Source organism: Aedes albopictus, chromosome 3, assembly GCF_035046485.1.
Source record: "Aedes albopictus strain Foshan chromosome 3, AalbF5, whole genome shotgun sequence".
Lineage (NCBI taxonomy): Eukaryota > Metazoa > Arthropoda > Insecta > Diptera > Culicidae > Aedes > Aedes albopictus.
This window is the reverse complement of record NC_085138.1, coordinates 196,163,822-196,176,655: the sequence shown is the minus strand read 5'-3', so window position 1 is coordinate 196,176,655 and position 12,834 is coordinate 196,163,822. Positions and strand designations below refer to the sequence as shown.

The 12,834-nt window shown below is 44.7% G+C and overlaps 1 protein-coding gene across 1 annotated transcript; it reads left to right on the top strand.

Annotated features, from left to right (window-relative positions):
* Positions 1–32: 32 nt before the first annotated feature.
* Positions 33–3,228, top strand: LOC109427237 (uncharacterized). The gene is made up of 5 exons (XM_062857386.1): positions 33–233; positions 291–636; positions 1,221–1,271; positions 1,331–2,465; positions 2,848–3,228. The coding sequence occupies exons 1-5, from the start codon at positions 217–219 to the stop codon at positions 2,925–2,927; spliced, it is 1,629 nt and encodes a 542-aa protein (XP_062713370.1). The 5' UTR covers positions 33–216; the 3' UTR covers positions 2,928–3,228.
* The last annotated feature ends 9,606 nt before the right edge of the window (positions 3,229–12,834 follow it).

Genomic DNA, 12,834 nt, shown 5'->3' with positions numbered 1-12,834 from the left:
ACCTCCGCGGAAACGATCTGGAGCAAAACAAAACCGGTGATAAATAGCAAAGCCGACCGCATCCTCACGCCTCACTCATCGTTCTTTTGACATTATTCGATTTTGTTCTTGATTCTTCGATGGATTATGAAAAATCTGAAGCTTTTAATTGAATGTATTTCGATTGTTTGCGATAAACTACTGTAAATCCGGATTTTTTTTGACAAATCATATACTATGCCGAAGAAAAAGTGGTAATTTAACTAAATAAGCGGTGGAATATAAATAATTGCAGCCAAAATCTCTTGTAGGGGAACCACAAGTAAACAGTACTGTGCCGAGCAGGAGCAGGACCAGTACGACCAACTGTACCGGAAGTCGGATATGTTCTACGACTATCTGAACGATGCGCCGTGTAAGATTCCGAAAATCGAAGAACACTTGGCCGATCCGGTGGAATTGCTGGAAACGATCGATAGCATCGACCTGCCGGCACATCGTTTGACGGGGAAAGTCCGTCTGCAGTATTTGAGCTATCTGGAGAAATTGCTGGACAGTAATTACGATGCGTGGGCCGGCACGGTGGAGGCGTACGACAGTGTGACTTTTACACCGGAGGAGGTGAAACGGTGCGCCGCCAGCATCGAAATGAAAGCGGTAAGTTGGGAGTACATATTTTTCCTACAATTCGCGCACTTATTGTAAAATACACCAGAACGATTAAACGTACGAGCGGAGGTCTATTAGCGATTTTGTACCATTTTCGCTCTCTATTTTCTTGCAACGGATAATACTTTAACCATCAAACAAAGGCATTGGAAAACAACCCAATTGGTAATGGTTATCTTTGATTAAGTACATCCTTATTGGGGGAATCAACGTTATGCTCACTTTCCTATGTCCACTTGATTGGGAACTGCTTACCACTTGCTTTCATTCGGAGTCGCCCTTTCTTGTAGATTATGCATCTTTCCATATTTTTATAAGAATCTGATAGATTATTGCAGCTGATCACCTATGAGCTTAAGAAGTTCCACAGGGATCAACTGAATTACGGATCGTCAAAATTTACCATTACCTTAAGATAAAAGTTCTCTGATCTCATAAGATGAAATAACTGCGCGATTCGTCTAATCTAGTATCGTAGTTCATATTTACTACATAGCCGCTTCCCGCTAGTACTGCTTCCCCACAAAACATGAACGTTATATTTACATACAACCTGAATGTCATTCTTGCAGGTTCAATCCTGTATGATTATGTCGCTGTACCGCAGCTACGTTCTCCAGTTGGTAAGCAAATCATTTCGCTTAGATTACAAGCAGTAATTACAAAAAAAAAATCTTTTCAGATCTCACAAATCCGCAAGGAAACCAATGAATGCACATTGCACCCAACTCTAATCAACATGAAATTCACACCAAAGATTATCAAAAAGGAATGCTGTCACGTGTCGATTCAAACGGATCCCATAGAGCCACCAGTACCTCCGTCAGTACCACAAGTTAATGGTACACCCACTGTGGAACCTGTGGCACCCGTAAACCTTTTCGAATGCACTGATCTCCCCCTGCTGGATATTCCTGCGATGTCACTGGATGAAAAAATACGTAATTTTGAACGTAAGATGCACCTCTCTAGTCCACCGCAGCGAAGGGACAAACGTGAGAAGCGATCGCGAAAGGAGCGATCTAGGTCGCGTCCCAGGGAGCAGAAGATACCTGCAATAAATCCCAAACCAGAACCTATCAAGGAGGTTGCGAAACCAAAGCCACCAGCAGCAGATATTTTCAAGTCTCCTTCGTTGGTGGATATTCCCAAACCGGAAACACGTGGCACCCAAGACGACGAAATTCTACGCGAGTTGGAAGCCATGTTCGACACCGGAGACGATGGCAACATTTTCGACTCATGTGAAAACCAGGTGCAGATCAAGGCCATTATCAATGAGATTGAAAAGTTTGAACCGTCTAGTACCTGCGAGCAGTCCCAATCGTTCAAAGAGCCGGAGACTTCTACTCATCAACCGCACCAGGACATCCCCGAGATGGTACCATCTCCGAAGTTCGACTACGATAATAGCTTACTTGTTCCGAAAGCGTACTCCGCGCTTGAATCCGGTGAAGACAAGGTAACCGACTTACGGAAGAGCCTGTGGCCATGCGAGTTGCACATGCAGAAAACAAAACTCCGCGAGATCTTGAGTAACATCGCCGACAGTAACTACTTGCAGTACGAGCGCATCCGGACCAGGTTCGTCATTCTGTTCGGGGAGTACGAGGACGACGAAGACGAACTGGGTCCGTACAGTCCGTCGATTGAGCTGAACGAAATACTGGTGTCCAGCTGCCGCCAGAGGATTGCCAAATGGGTGGTGCAAGCTCTGATGAAACCGCTGAACGACGGCCTCATTGCCAATAGGTACCTGTTCAAAAAGTTGGCCAAGCATGTTGCGGATAACATTATCTATCTGAATCAGTATCCAGGTAAGAATGAGTTGCGGTTAGGGTGGCTCAGCTTGGTGTACCTAGTTGTGGAATTTTTCTTCAGATGTCTGAAGTTATTTGATAACACAGTATGCTGCATTCTCAGTCAACTTGCCACCTTTGGTAATCCTTGCACAAATCACTATTCTTATAGATCGTTTTTCGATCTACATTGGATAGTAATGACTTTTTTGTAATAACTTTGCAATAAATGAAATAAGCATTCCAAACGGTATCTGAAAATTAGAGCCGAGCTTCGTAGCATATTGTAATAAAGCTCTTCGGTTTCTGTTATATAAAATATATTTTTCCATAGCTTTGAGCCACCTGAACCCTAACTGCTATACCAGTAAAACTATCCTATTTTCTTCCCAAATTTTAGACCAACGTTTTATCAAACATTACGTGACGGATTACTTCTGTACGCACCCGATGATAGCATCGATAGAAGATTTGGATTGATCTTCGCTCTGAGATTGACTTCGAAACTGAACTGACTTATTATTAGGATACGGAAAACAGTGACTAAATGATTACAGCTAATCCGAAATGTTTAAGTGAATATGATTCTTTATTCGGTTATAATTACTTCATTAGCTGTAGCGTCAAGCAATGGACATAGTGCATTTACTGTGTGCTCTCGATTACAATGTAATAATTCTGTGAATTAGCAAGGAACAAAAAAGTTAATTTGGAAGTTATTTTCATCTTAGTTTTCAGATTATGTATTAAATGTTATTCTGCTGAATAAGAGCTAAATGGATTTTGGTGTATTTACCATAATAGAAGAAAGAAATAATTCATATGTGTGGAGCAGTTTTTGGTAATCGATGCTCGCACATCGTAATTTTGTACGCCGTCTGATTTGTTTGTTTTGAGTGGGTGGTTGAGAGGGTTATTAGAGCAGGAGCCAAGCTTATCATTATGATCTCGAGCACCTTAAAGCTTAATACCGTAAAACGGGGTGAATAGAAACAATGGGGCGAATAGAAACAAAAAACTTATTGTAAAAAATATGGTAATTATGTTTTAAAGTTCATCAAAACTTAATTTTATTAGCTAGTTGGATGCTACCAGTGTTTCAATAAACCTTTTTTGGGATGATAATTCCGTTAATATTTTTGTGAAAAATTTTAAAAGCAAAGTATCGATTTACAGGCAAAAAAAACTTCCGCCATTGAAATTGCGTTTTATCGATTTGGTATGTATTCACAGAATAAAGTATTTTTCGACATTTGACAATTTTTTCTTCACTTTGTGAATTATTATAATCTAGTCTTAGATTTTCATTTGAATTGAAAATTATTTCTGTCTTGAAATTGAAAGAAAATATCGAAAATTACTTAAGCAACCTTTTTTCAAAAAAGTTAACGAAATAAAAATTGTCTTTGAATCCTAATTACAGCAATTAAAGAGGGAGATGGGACCCAAAGTTGAGACCTTTTCAACTGGCTTTTTTTGTCACGGTTCCAGAAATACTTGCCCAAGTATGCTGGAAGGTGTTTCTATTCGCCCCGTTTTATGATATCGGCTTATCCGACCTCCTGATTTATAGTCACTTACCTTAGCAGCACACACGATTGTATACATTAGTGTGGTTCATCGGAACCGTTTTCTCAGATCAAAGCTTTTTAGGTTCCGTTTAGGGTCCTGAGTATTCGTGCAAAATTTGAGCACGATGTAGACGGTTGCGTCTACACTTTGCGCATTGCAATTGAAATTTGTATGGGAAAACATACTTTTTTGCATTTTAGCCATAAGTTGAAAAAAAATGTCTGAAACTTTTTAACCGATACTGTAAAATGATAGCCTAGGATGTTCAGAAAAACTTTGTTGAGGACCGCAAAGCGATCCGATGCTTGTGAAAATAGCTATAATTAACGAACCGCGTGCATGTGTTTATGTTTTAACATGTAAAGGAATAACAATAGCAACAAAATCATGCTGTTTCGCCAAGCAATGCTTGTTGAAGTCAATCACAGCAAGCCTTGATAATTCTAGTTATAGATGACATTTTGCTTAATAAATTAGTTCCTTTTTAACCACTACCGAAGACAGACGTCTTAGCTACTCTCTACAGGCTATGGGCCTGTCGCTGAAAAAAGTTTAGTTCTGGAAGATGGAAAGTTCTCGAAGTCAATCAAGCTTCGGCGGATCTTCAAGCCTCCCGCCCATCGAACGACTGGCAGGACGTCAAAACTGGTCGTCATGAAAGTTCGCAGCGAAAACTTTTCTTCAGTTGGAAGGACTCTGGGATGCCGTGAAGCCCAAGCAGAACGACGATGGAACATTCGAAGCGGTAGAAGAGCGGAAGGACCTGCAAGCCCGGTTGAAGCTGATCCTGCTTTTGGACCCGTCAATCTACGTCCACATCGAAGACGCGGTATCGGCCCGCGCCGCGTGGGACAAATTGGAAACGGCGTTTGAAGATAAAGGACTGTCCCGGAAAATCGGCTTGCTCCACAAGTTCATCAAGTCGGATCTGGAATCGTGCGGCCCAATGGACGAGTACGTGAACCAGGTAATTTCGACGGCGAATCAACTGAACGGCATCGGATTCAAGCTACCGGATCTGTGGGTCGGAATGATCCTCCTGGCTGGTCTCTCTCTCTTCTTGGCGTAACGTCCTCATTGGGACAAAACCTGCTTCTCAGCTTAGTGTTCTATGAGCACTTCCACAGTTATTAACTGAGAGCTTCCTCTGCCAATGACCATTTTGCATACGTATATCGTGTGGCAGGCACGAAGATACTCTATGCCCTAGGAAGTCAAGGAAATTTCCTTTAAGAAAAGATCCTGGACCGACCGGGAATCGAACCCGTCACCATCAGCATGGTCATGCTGAATACCCGTGCGTTTACCGCCTCGGCTATATGGGCCCTATCCTCCTGGCTGGTCTCCCGGACGAATATCGCCCCATGATCATGGCGTTGGAAAATTCCGGCGTTGCCATAACAGGAGACTTCGTGAAAACTATAGATAGTAGAGTAAACATAGATCCGTGTTGATGAATCCGTTGTATCCAAACGAACTGTCAAAATCTGTATCCAAACGAGCATGACGTCACGATTTGGACAACATCAATGGAGCGCATGACGTCATATTCAACCATCGCACTCTTGAAAATTACTACTTACACGCTTGAAACATTTTAGTCAGCGGTGTCCGCGGATCTATGTTTACTCTACTATCTATAGTGAAAACCAAGCTGCTCCAAGAGCAACCGTTGCTAAGCAACCGGAAAAAACAGCCAAGCCTTCGCTACTAACAAACGGAAAGAAAATTTCAAACCGAAAAACCAGCCTACTGCATCCAAGGGCCCGAAATGCAGAAAATGTGGTCAGCATGGACACATCGCAAGGGACGGCAAGGATTCCAGGAAAGGTGAGACGTTTTGCACGGTGCTTTCTACGTTTGACAAGGGGGACACGAACGACTGGATTTTCGACTCGGCGGCGTATGCGCACATGACGAGCAACAAGCAGCTCCTGGAGAACCTCGAAAACGCCAACGGTAAGGTTGTTGCAGCGAATGGTGGTACGATGGACATCGTTGCCTGCGGTTCGGCAAATCTCCAGCCGAAATGCAGAGGCGATCTAGACGGCGTTACGGTCAGTGACGTGCAACTGATTCCCGGATTGACGTCAAATCTTCTCTCGGTGAGTAGAATCGTGCAGAAGGGGTACTCGGTTTAGTTTGACAACGACGGCTGCGAAGTGCATAATCCGAACGGCGAGTTTGTGGCAACTGCGAGCCACTCCAACAATCAATTCAAGCTGGACCAGGTGGTGAGTAGCAGACAAAAGGCCATGTCATGTAATGCTACCGCTGGAAGTTTCGAGCTCTGAAACAAACGGATGGGGCATCTCGGGGCCGGAGATTTGAAGAAGCTTGCTGGTGGTCTGGCGACCGGCATCACACTCATCAATCAAGCGGGTGTGGATTGCCGAATCTGCCCGATGGGAAAGCAATCGAAATTACCATTTCCGAAGAACGGTTCGCGTGCGGCGGACGTCCTGCAGCTGGTTCATTCCGACATCAGCGGTCCGATGGAGACGAACTCGATTGGGGGCAATCGGTTCTACATCACGTTCATCGACGACAAGACCAGACGCATGTTCGTGTACTTCCTGAAAACGAAATCAGAAGATGAAGTGTTCGCAGTGTTCAAGAGATTCCACGCGTTGGCGGAGCGTCAGAGCGGCAAGAAACTCAAGGCAAACCGGACTGACAACGGTAAGGAATACCTCAACAAAAGTTTTCAAGGTTACTTACAGAAGGAAGGCATCCGACACGAAACGACCAACGAATACACGCCACAGCAAAACGGTCTGGCTGAGCGTGCCAACCGGACCATCGTGGAGATGGCACGATGTTTGTTGTTCGAAGGCAACCTATCGAAAGGCTTCTGGGCGGAGGCCGTATCCACCGCGGTTTATCTCATCAACTGTTCTCCTACTCGTGGGCATAATATGACTCCAGAGGAAGCGTGGAGTGGGAGGAAACCACACCTTTCACACCTGCGCGTGTTTGGAACGAAAGCGATGGTTCAAATTCCAAAACAGAAGCGGCGCAAGTGGGATCCCAAATCCCATGAATGCATATTGACGGGCTTCGATGAAGAAACCAAAGGATATCGGTTATACGATCCGAAGAGGAAATCAACCATCGTGAGTCGAGAGGTCGTGTTTCTGGATGAAAGCGTTCCATCTGATGCGATGTCTCCGGCGTTTGTGACCCCCGTTCCGGAGGAACCTGTGGCGCGACCAGAACATCCAGTAATTGAAGATGAAGCGGAATCAGATGACGACTACGATGAATGCGTTTCAAGCCAAGAATGTGATACAAGCACCTCTACGTTAACTGACCTTGTGCTCCCTTCGCGACAATCTTCAGAACCACCTCGGTCAAAGGTGTTGAGGCGCAGCGAACGGGAGCACGTCCTGCCAGGCAAGTACAAACATTTTCTTGTTGATACCACTGGCCTACCCGGTTTAACACTTCCACAGCCAATCTCCGACGATGATTCGAGCGACTTCCATGGGTTCCCCGATGACGACAGCACCGGCAGACCAAACGATGACGATGGTCTTGTGGCGATGGCATCTGGCATGGATGGCGGATCAGGAGACGACCCCGCTTCGCACCAAGAAGCGCTGGCCCGGGACGATAGCGACGCATGGAAACGTGCCATGCAGGAGGAGTTCGACGCGCTGGTGGACAACAACACCTGGCCCCTCACTCCGCTCCCGAAGGGGCGGAAAGCGATCAAGTGCAAATGGGTGTACAAGACGAAGTGTGATGCGGCCGGAAACCCTCAAAGACACAAGGCACGCTTGGTCATCAAAGGCTATTCCCAGCGAAAGGGGGTAGACTACGATGAAACGTATGCTCCCGTCGTGCGGTACAGTTCGCTGCGATACCTTTTCGCCCTGGCTGTGAAGCATGACCTCGCGATTGACCAGATGGATGCAATAACGGCCTTTCTGCAAGGGGATCTCGACGAGGAGATTTACATGGAGCAGCCCCCTGCTTCGTAGACGGAAAACGGAAGACAATGGTGTGCAAGCTAAACAAGGCATTGTACGGCTTGAAGCAGTCGAGCCGAGTTTGGAACCACAAACTGGATGCGGCTCTGCGACGTTTCGGCCTGGTACCTTCACAATTCGACCCGTGCGTGTACGTCGGCATCAGAGGAGGCAAAATGATGTTCGTTGCGATATATGTCGACGACCTGATGATCTTCAGCAACGACGAAGCCTGGAAGAACAAATTGAAGCATCAATTATCTAGTTGCTTTCGGATGAAAGATCTGGGACAAGCGCAGCATTGCCTTGGGATCCGGATTGGTCGAAGCAAGGACTCCATCACATTGGATCGGGAGGCCTACGTCGAGTCGATAATGAAGCGGTTCAACATGGATCGGTGCAAACCAGTGAAGGTGCCGATGAACTGCAGCGAGAAACTGACGAGAGATGTGATCCCGAAGGACGACGATGAATCGGCAGCGATGAGTGGCGTCCCCTATCAAGAAGCTCTTGGGTGTCTCATGTATTTGGCGCAGAGCACTCGGCCGGATATTCTGTTCGCGGTTAACACTCTCAGCCGGTTCAACAACAATCCTGGACTCCTGGAGCACTGGAACGCGGTGAAACACGTGCTGCGTTACCTACGCGGTACTTTCGGTTTAAAACTGGAATATAAGAAGGATGCGGACTCCAGCATTGTCGGCTACTGCGACGCCGATTGGGGATCCGACCCGGATGAGCGGAAGTCAACCAGCGGTAACATCTTTATAGCACAAGGCGGTGCAATTTCGTGGATGTGCAAAAAGCAACCCACGGTGGCACTATCTACGTGTGAGGCGGAGTACATGTCCGTGTCAGCTGCCGTACAAGAGGCATTATGGTGGCGCGGACTATCAGCCCTGTTCAACGGTGGTGGCAAAGCGATCGAGATCCGGTGCGACAACCAAAGCTGCATTGCAATTGCGAAGAACGGTGGATATAATCCACGCACCAAACACATCGACATACGCCATCACTTCATTAAGTACGCTCTCGGCCGTGGCGTTGTGAAACTGACGTACGTTGGAACGGAGGATCAAATCGCCGACGGCCTAACCAAACCACTTCAGCGGACGAAATTCGAGGACAGCCGTAGGTTGATGGGAATCTCTGCGGCTTGAGGAGGAGTGTTGAAGTCAATCACAGCAAGCCTTGATAATTCTAGTTATAGATGACATTTTGCTTAATAAATTAGTTCCTTTTTAACCACTATTGAAGACAGACGCCATAACTTTTTTCATAAGTATCAGATCACTTCGCGGTCTTCGACAAAGTTTTTCAGGACACCCTAGGCTATGTTTTCACATGATCGGTTACATGATTTTAGAAAAAAATCGAGCTTTTTATAAGAGAAATGCAAAAAAAGTGTGTTTTCCCATGTAAAATCTGATACAAACTTCAAACGCGATGCGCAAAACATAACCGATCTTGCCCAAATTTTACACACTTATTTGGGTCCTGAAATGGGATCAAAAAAGCTTTGATCTGGATGTAATACCATTGAATTTTTCATTTTTCCATATAAACTATGACCCACTCTAGTATACATATCCTCGAAAACAAGAGCATTACTTGTTGTGTTTGAATAGTCAAGAACATAAGTTGAATTAGGCCTGAATGGAGGCTGAAGAAGCGATGTGGACTTCACAAAAACCATGCTGGGGTCAGCTGTCAAAAATTATTTGATTAAAGGTTGAATAATTCTGCATGTTGGTGTATGTTTTGAAGCTGGTTACCCAGATGAATAATATTCTATTCATCTTGATATTCAGCCATCTATGTATTGCCGATTTAAGAGGTTGAACAAGCCATACTTCAGACCAATATTCAGCTATCATTGTGTTCTGCTAATGTTCAGCTATTGCACAGTTCCCACTAAATCGAACTGCACAGTATGAAAGTGTGACGGTTGAAAAGTGTGACGATAAGTGCAACCGCGCTCTCTGACAGCATTTTGACGTCGAGAAATGTCACAAATAAGCACGTGGTGTGTGTTTCGCCTGATTCTTTCTCGATTTTGTTTTGATTCTCATCCATCTGACAACCCACGCATTTGGCTTTCTTTCTTTTTTCTCACCCAGAGTCATGACCGGGTGGCCAGTTATACAGGTTTATGCATTTCTCTTGTAGAAAAAGATCATAAAATGTGTAATTTATAAAATTGATAGGGGAAGACGGGGTAAGAAGGCCCGCCGGGGTAAGACGGACCACCTGCAGTTCACCATGAAAATACCGTTTTCTATAAACTTTCACCTAGTACTCTGTTGAAGTAAAGAATATTTGTCATTTTGAGCCATTTTGTGCAATGTTTATATTGAGATTTTCAAAACAAATAAACAAAACAAAGATTTTGCTCCATGATGATGTATTTGATCTAATTTTGTCGCATACAACCCTAAGGATTTTGATTCGGAATAACGTTTTCAAACCAAAAAAGTAACCCGTTAATAACTTACCAGGAATGTTAACAAAACAAAAGAGGAACGGGATTGAGATTGAAAACAAAAATCCTTATGAACTACACGCTAACCCTCAGTTACCCAGATTGATGTCAAAGCGACCCAGACTGAGCAAAACTGCAGTTACTCTAAACTGAGTAAAGGCCACTTTACTCAAATCTGGGTTACCGATGTTGGTGGCAAAATCTGGGTAAACGATACCCAGCTCCTCCGGGGCCTTGATTTTGTTAATTTATTTCCAAATTAGATTTTGATTAAAAAGCTCTCAGTTGCCACGCGCTATTCACTGGAAAACAGTTCCCCGGAATAATTCCACTGTTTTCCCGTCATTTATCGGCATATTTTTCGCGAAAACATTCATGGCTTCCAGCGTTCTCCTGACCGCCGCCATATTCTCAAGCCGAAAAGTGACAAAGTGCCGATTACCCAGATCTTTACCCAAATTCAGCGAATCTGGGTTTTCGGGTTACCCGGATTTTGACAACTGCTAACAACATAAAAATCCGGGTCGAATCGACCCAGTCGATGGGTAGTTTCAGGTTACCGTGTACCCTCATAAGTAGAATTTGCCCAAGCGGGGTAAAAGCGACCACCTCGAACTGGGTAAGACGGCCACCCCCTATATCATAGAATAAAATGGCTGCACCCAATTCATCGAAAATTGTTTGTTGAAAATACGCCATTTCACATAAATAAACTCATATTTGCGTTGTCTGCGCTGGACGTAACCAGAAACAACATTTTTGTGATGTAAATGGGTGTTTGAATATCCATATTTACGATACCCCAATAAAAATAATAAATGGTAACCCCCGGACAATTATGTAAATCAATTTTCCATGTGAGGGACTTAAGGACAAGGTATTTGGAGTACATTGCTCAAAATTTCTAGAGCACCGTTTTTTAGAACCGCTGAACGGATTTGGATTAAAATGCATCACGCTATTGACAACCACTGAACAATTAGCGTGATGCATTTTCATCCAAATCCGTTCAACGGTTCTAAAAAACGGTGCTCTAGAAATTTTGAGCAATGTACTCCAAATACCTTGTCCTTAAGGGAGTCATATCTTATTTCAACGAATTAAATTCAAACATTTCTAATCACTATTATTTAAAAAAATAGTGATGGTCCTTCTTACCCCGCTGGTGGGCCGTCTTACCCCGTCGTCAAAAAATAAAGTGCTTTTTAATCACATTTTCAAATGACTCAAAAATATAAAAGTTTCAACAGCACGAATCGAAAATTAATTTTCTTGCATGCCCAACACTTTGAAAAATGATATGCTGTGTTGAAACTAGTGTAATTCATTGTCAGTGCTAGGTTATGATTTTTTTGGCTTAGGGTGGCCGTCTTACCCCGTCTTCCCCTATCGGCAACCGTGCTGGAGCACAAAAATAGTGTGATAGATGAAGTGCATCAAAAATCCATCTTTCAAAGCAACCAGCAATAATACTCTCACTGTTCAGTATTCATTGTGACTTGGGTAGCTCTCCACTGAGCTGTGTGATGCACCTCCAAGGATGTACCTACAACAGGACGGAAGTGAAGTGATCGAAAGGTGGAAGCAGCACTTCGATCAGCACCTGAACGGTGTGGAGAACGTAGGCACGGGAGCCCACGGCAACGGAGGAAACGACGACCAGTGGGAACGGAAATGAACCAACTTCCACGCTGAGGGAAGTTAAGGATGCCATTCACCAGCTCAAAACCAACAAAGCAGCTGGTAAGGATGGTATCGCAGCTGAACTCATCAATATGGGCCCAGAAAAGTTGACCACCTGTCTGCATCGGCTGATAGTCAGGATCAGGGAAACCGAACAGCTACCGGAGGAGTGGAAGGAAGGGGTAATCTGCCCCATTCACAAGAAAGGCGACCATTTGGAATGTGAGAACTTCAGGGCGATCACTATTTTGAATGCTGCCTACAAAGTGCTATCCCAGATCATCTTCCGTCGTCTGTCACCTAAAACGAATGAGTTCGCGGGAAGTTATCAAGGCGGCTTCATCGACGGCCGGTCGACAACGGACCAGATCTTTACCGTATGGCAAATCCTCCAAAAATGCCGTGAATACCAGGCCCCAACGCATCACCTGTTCATCGACTTCAAAGCGGCATACGACAGTATCGACCGCGCAGAACTATGGGGAATCATGGATGAAAACGGCTTTCCTGAGAAGTAGACTAGACTGATTAAAGCAACGATGGACGGTGTGCAAAACTGCGTACGGGTTTCGGGTGAACTATCCAGTTCATTCGAATCTCGCCGGGGTTTGCGACAAGGTCATGGACTCTCATGCCTACTCTTCAACATCGCTCTGGAAGGTGTGATGCGACGAGC

Coding starts and splice junctions, on each gene's coding strand:
- LOC109427237 (XM_062857386.1), top strand. Junction 1,272..1,330: donor GCAGCTACGTTCTCCAGTTG/GTAAGCAAATCA, acceptor AAATCTTTTCAG/ATCTCACAAATCCGCAAGGA. Junction 2,466..2,847: donor CTATCTGAATCAGTATCCAG/GTAAGAATGAGT, acceptor CCCAAATTTTAG/ACCAACGTTTTATCAAACAT.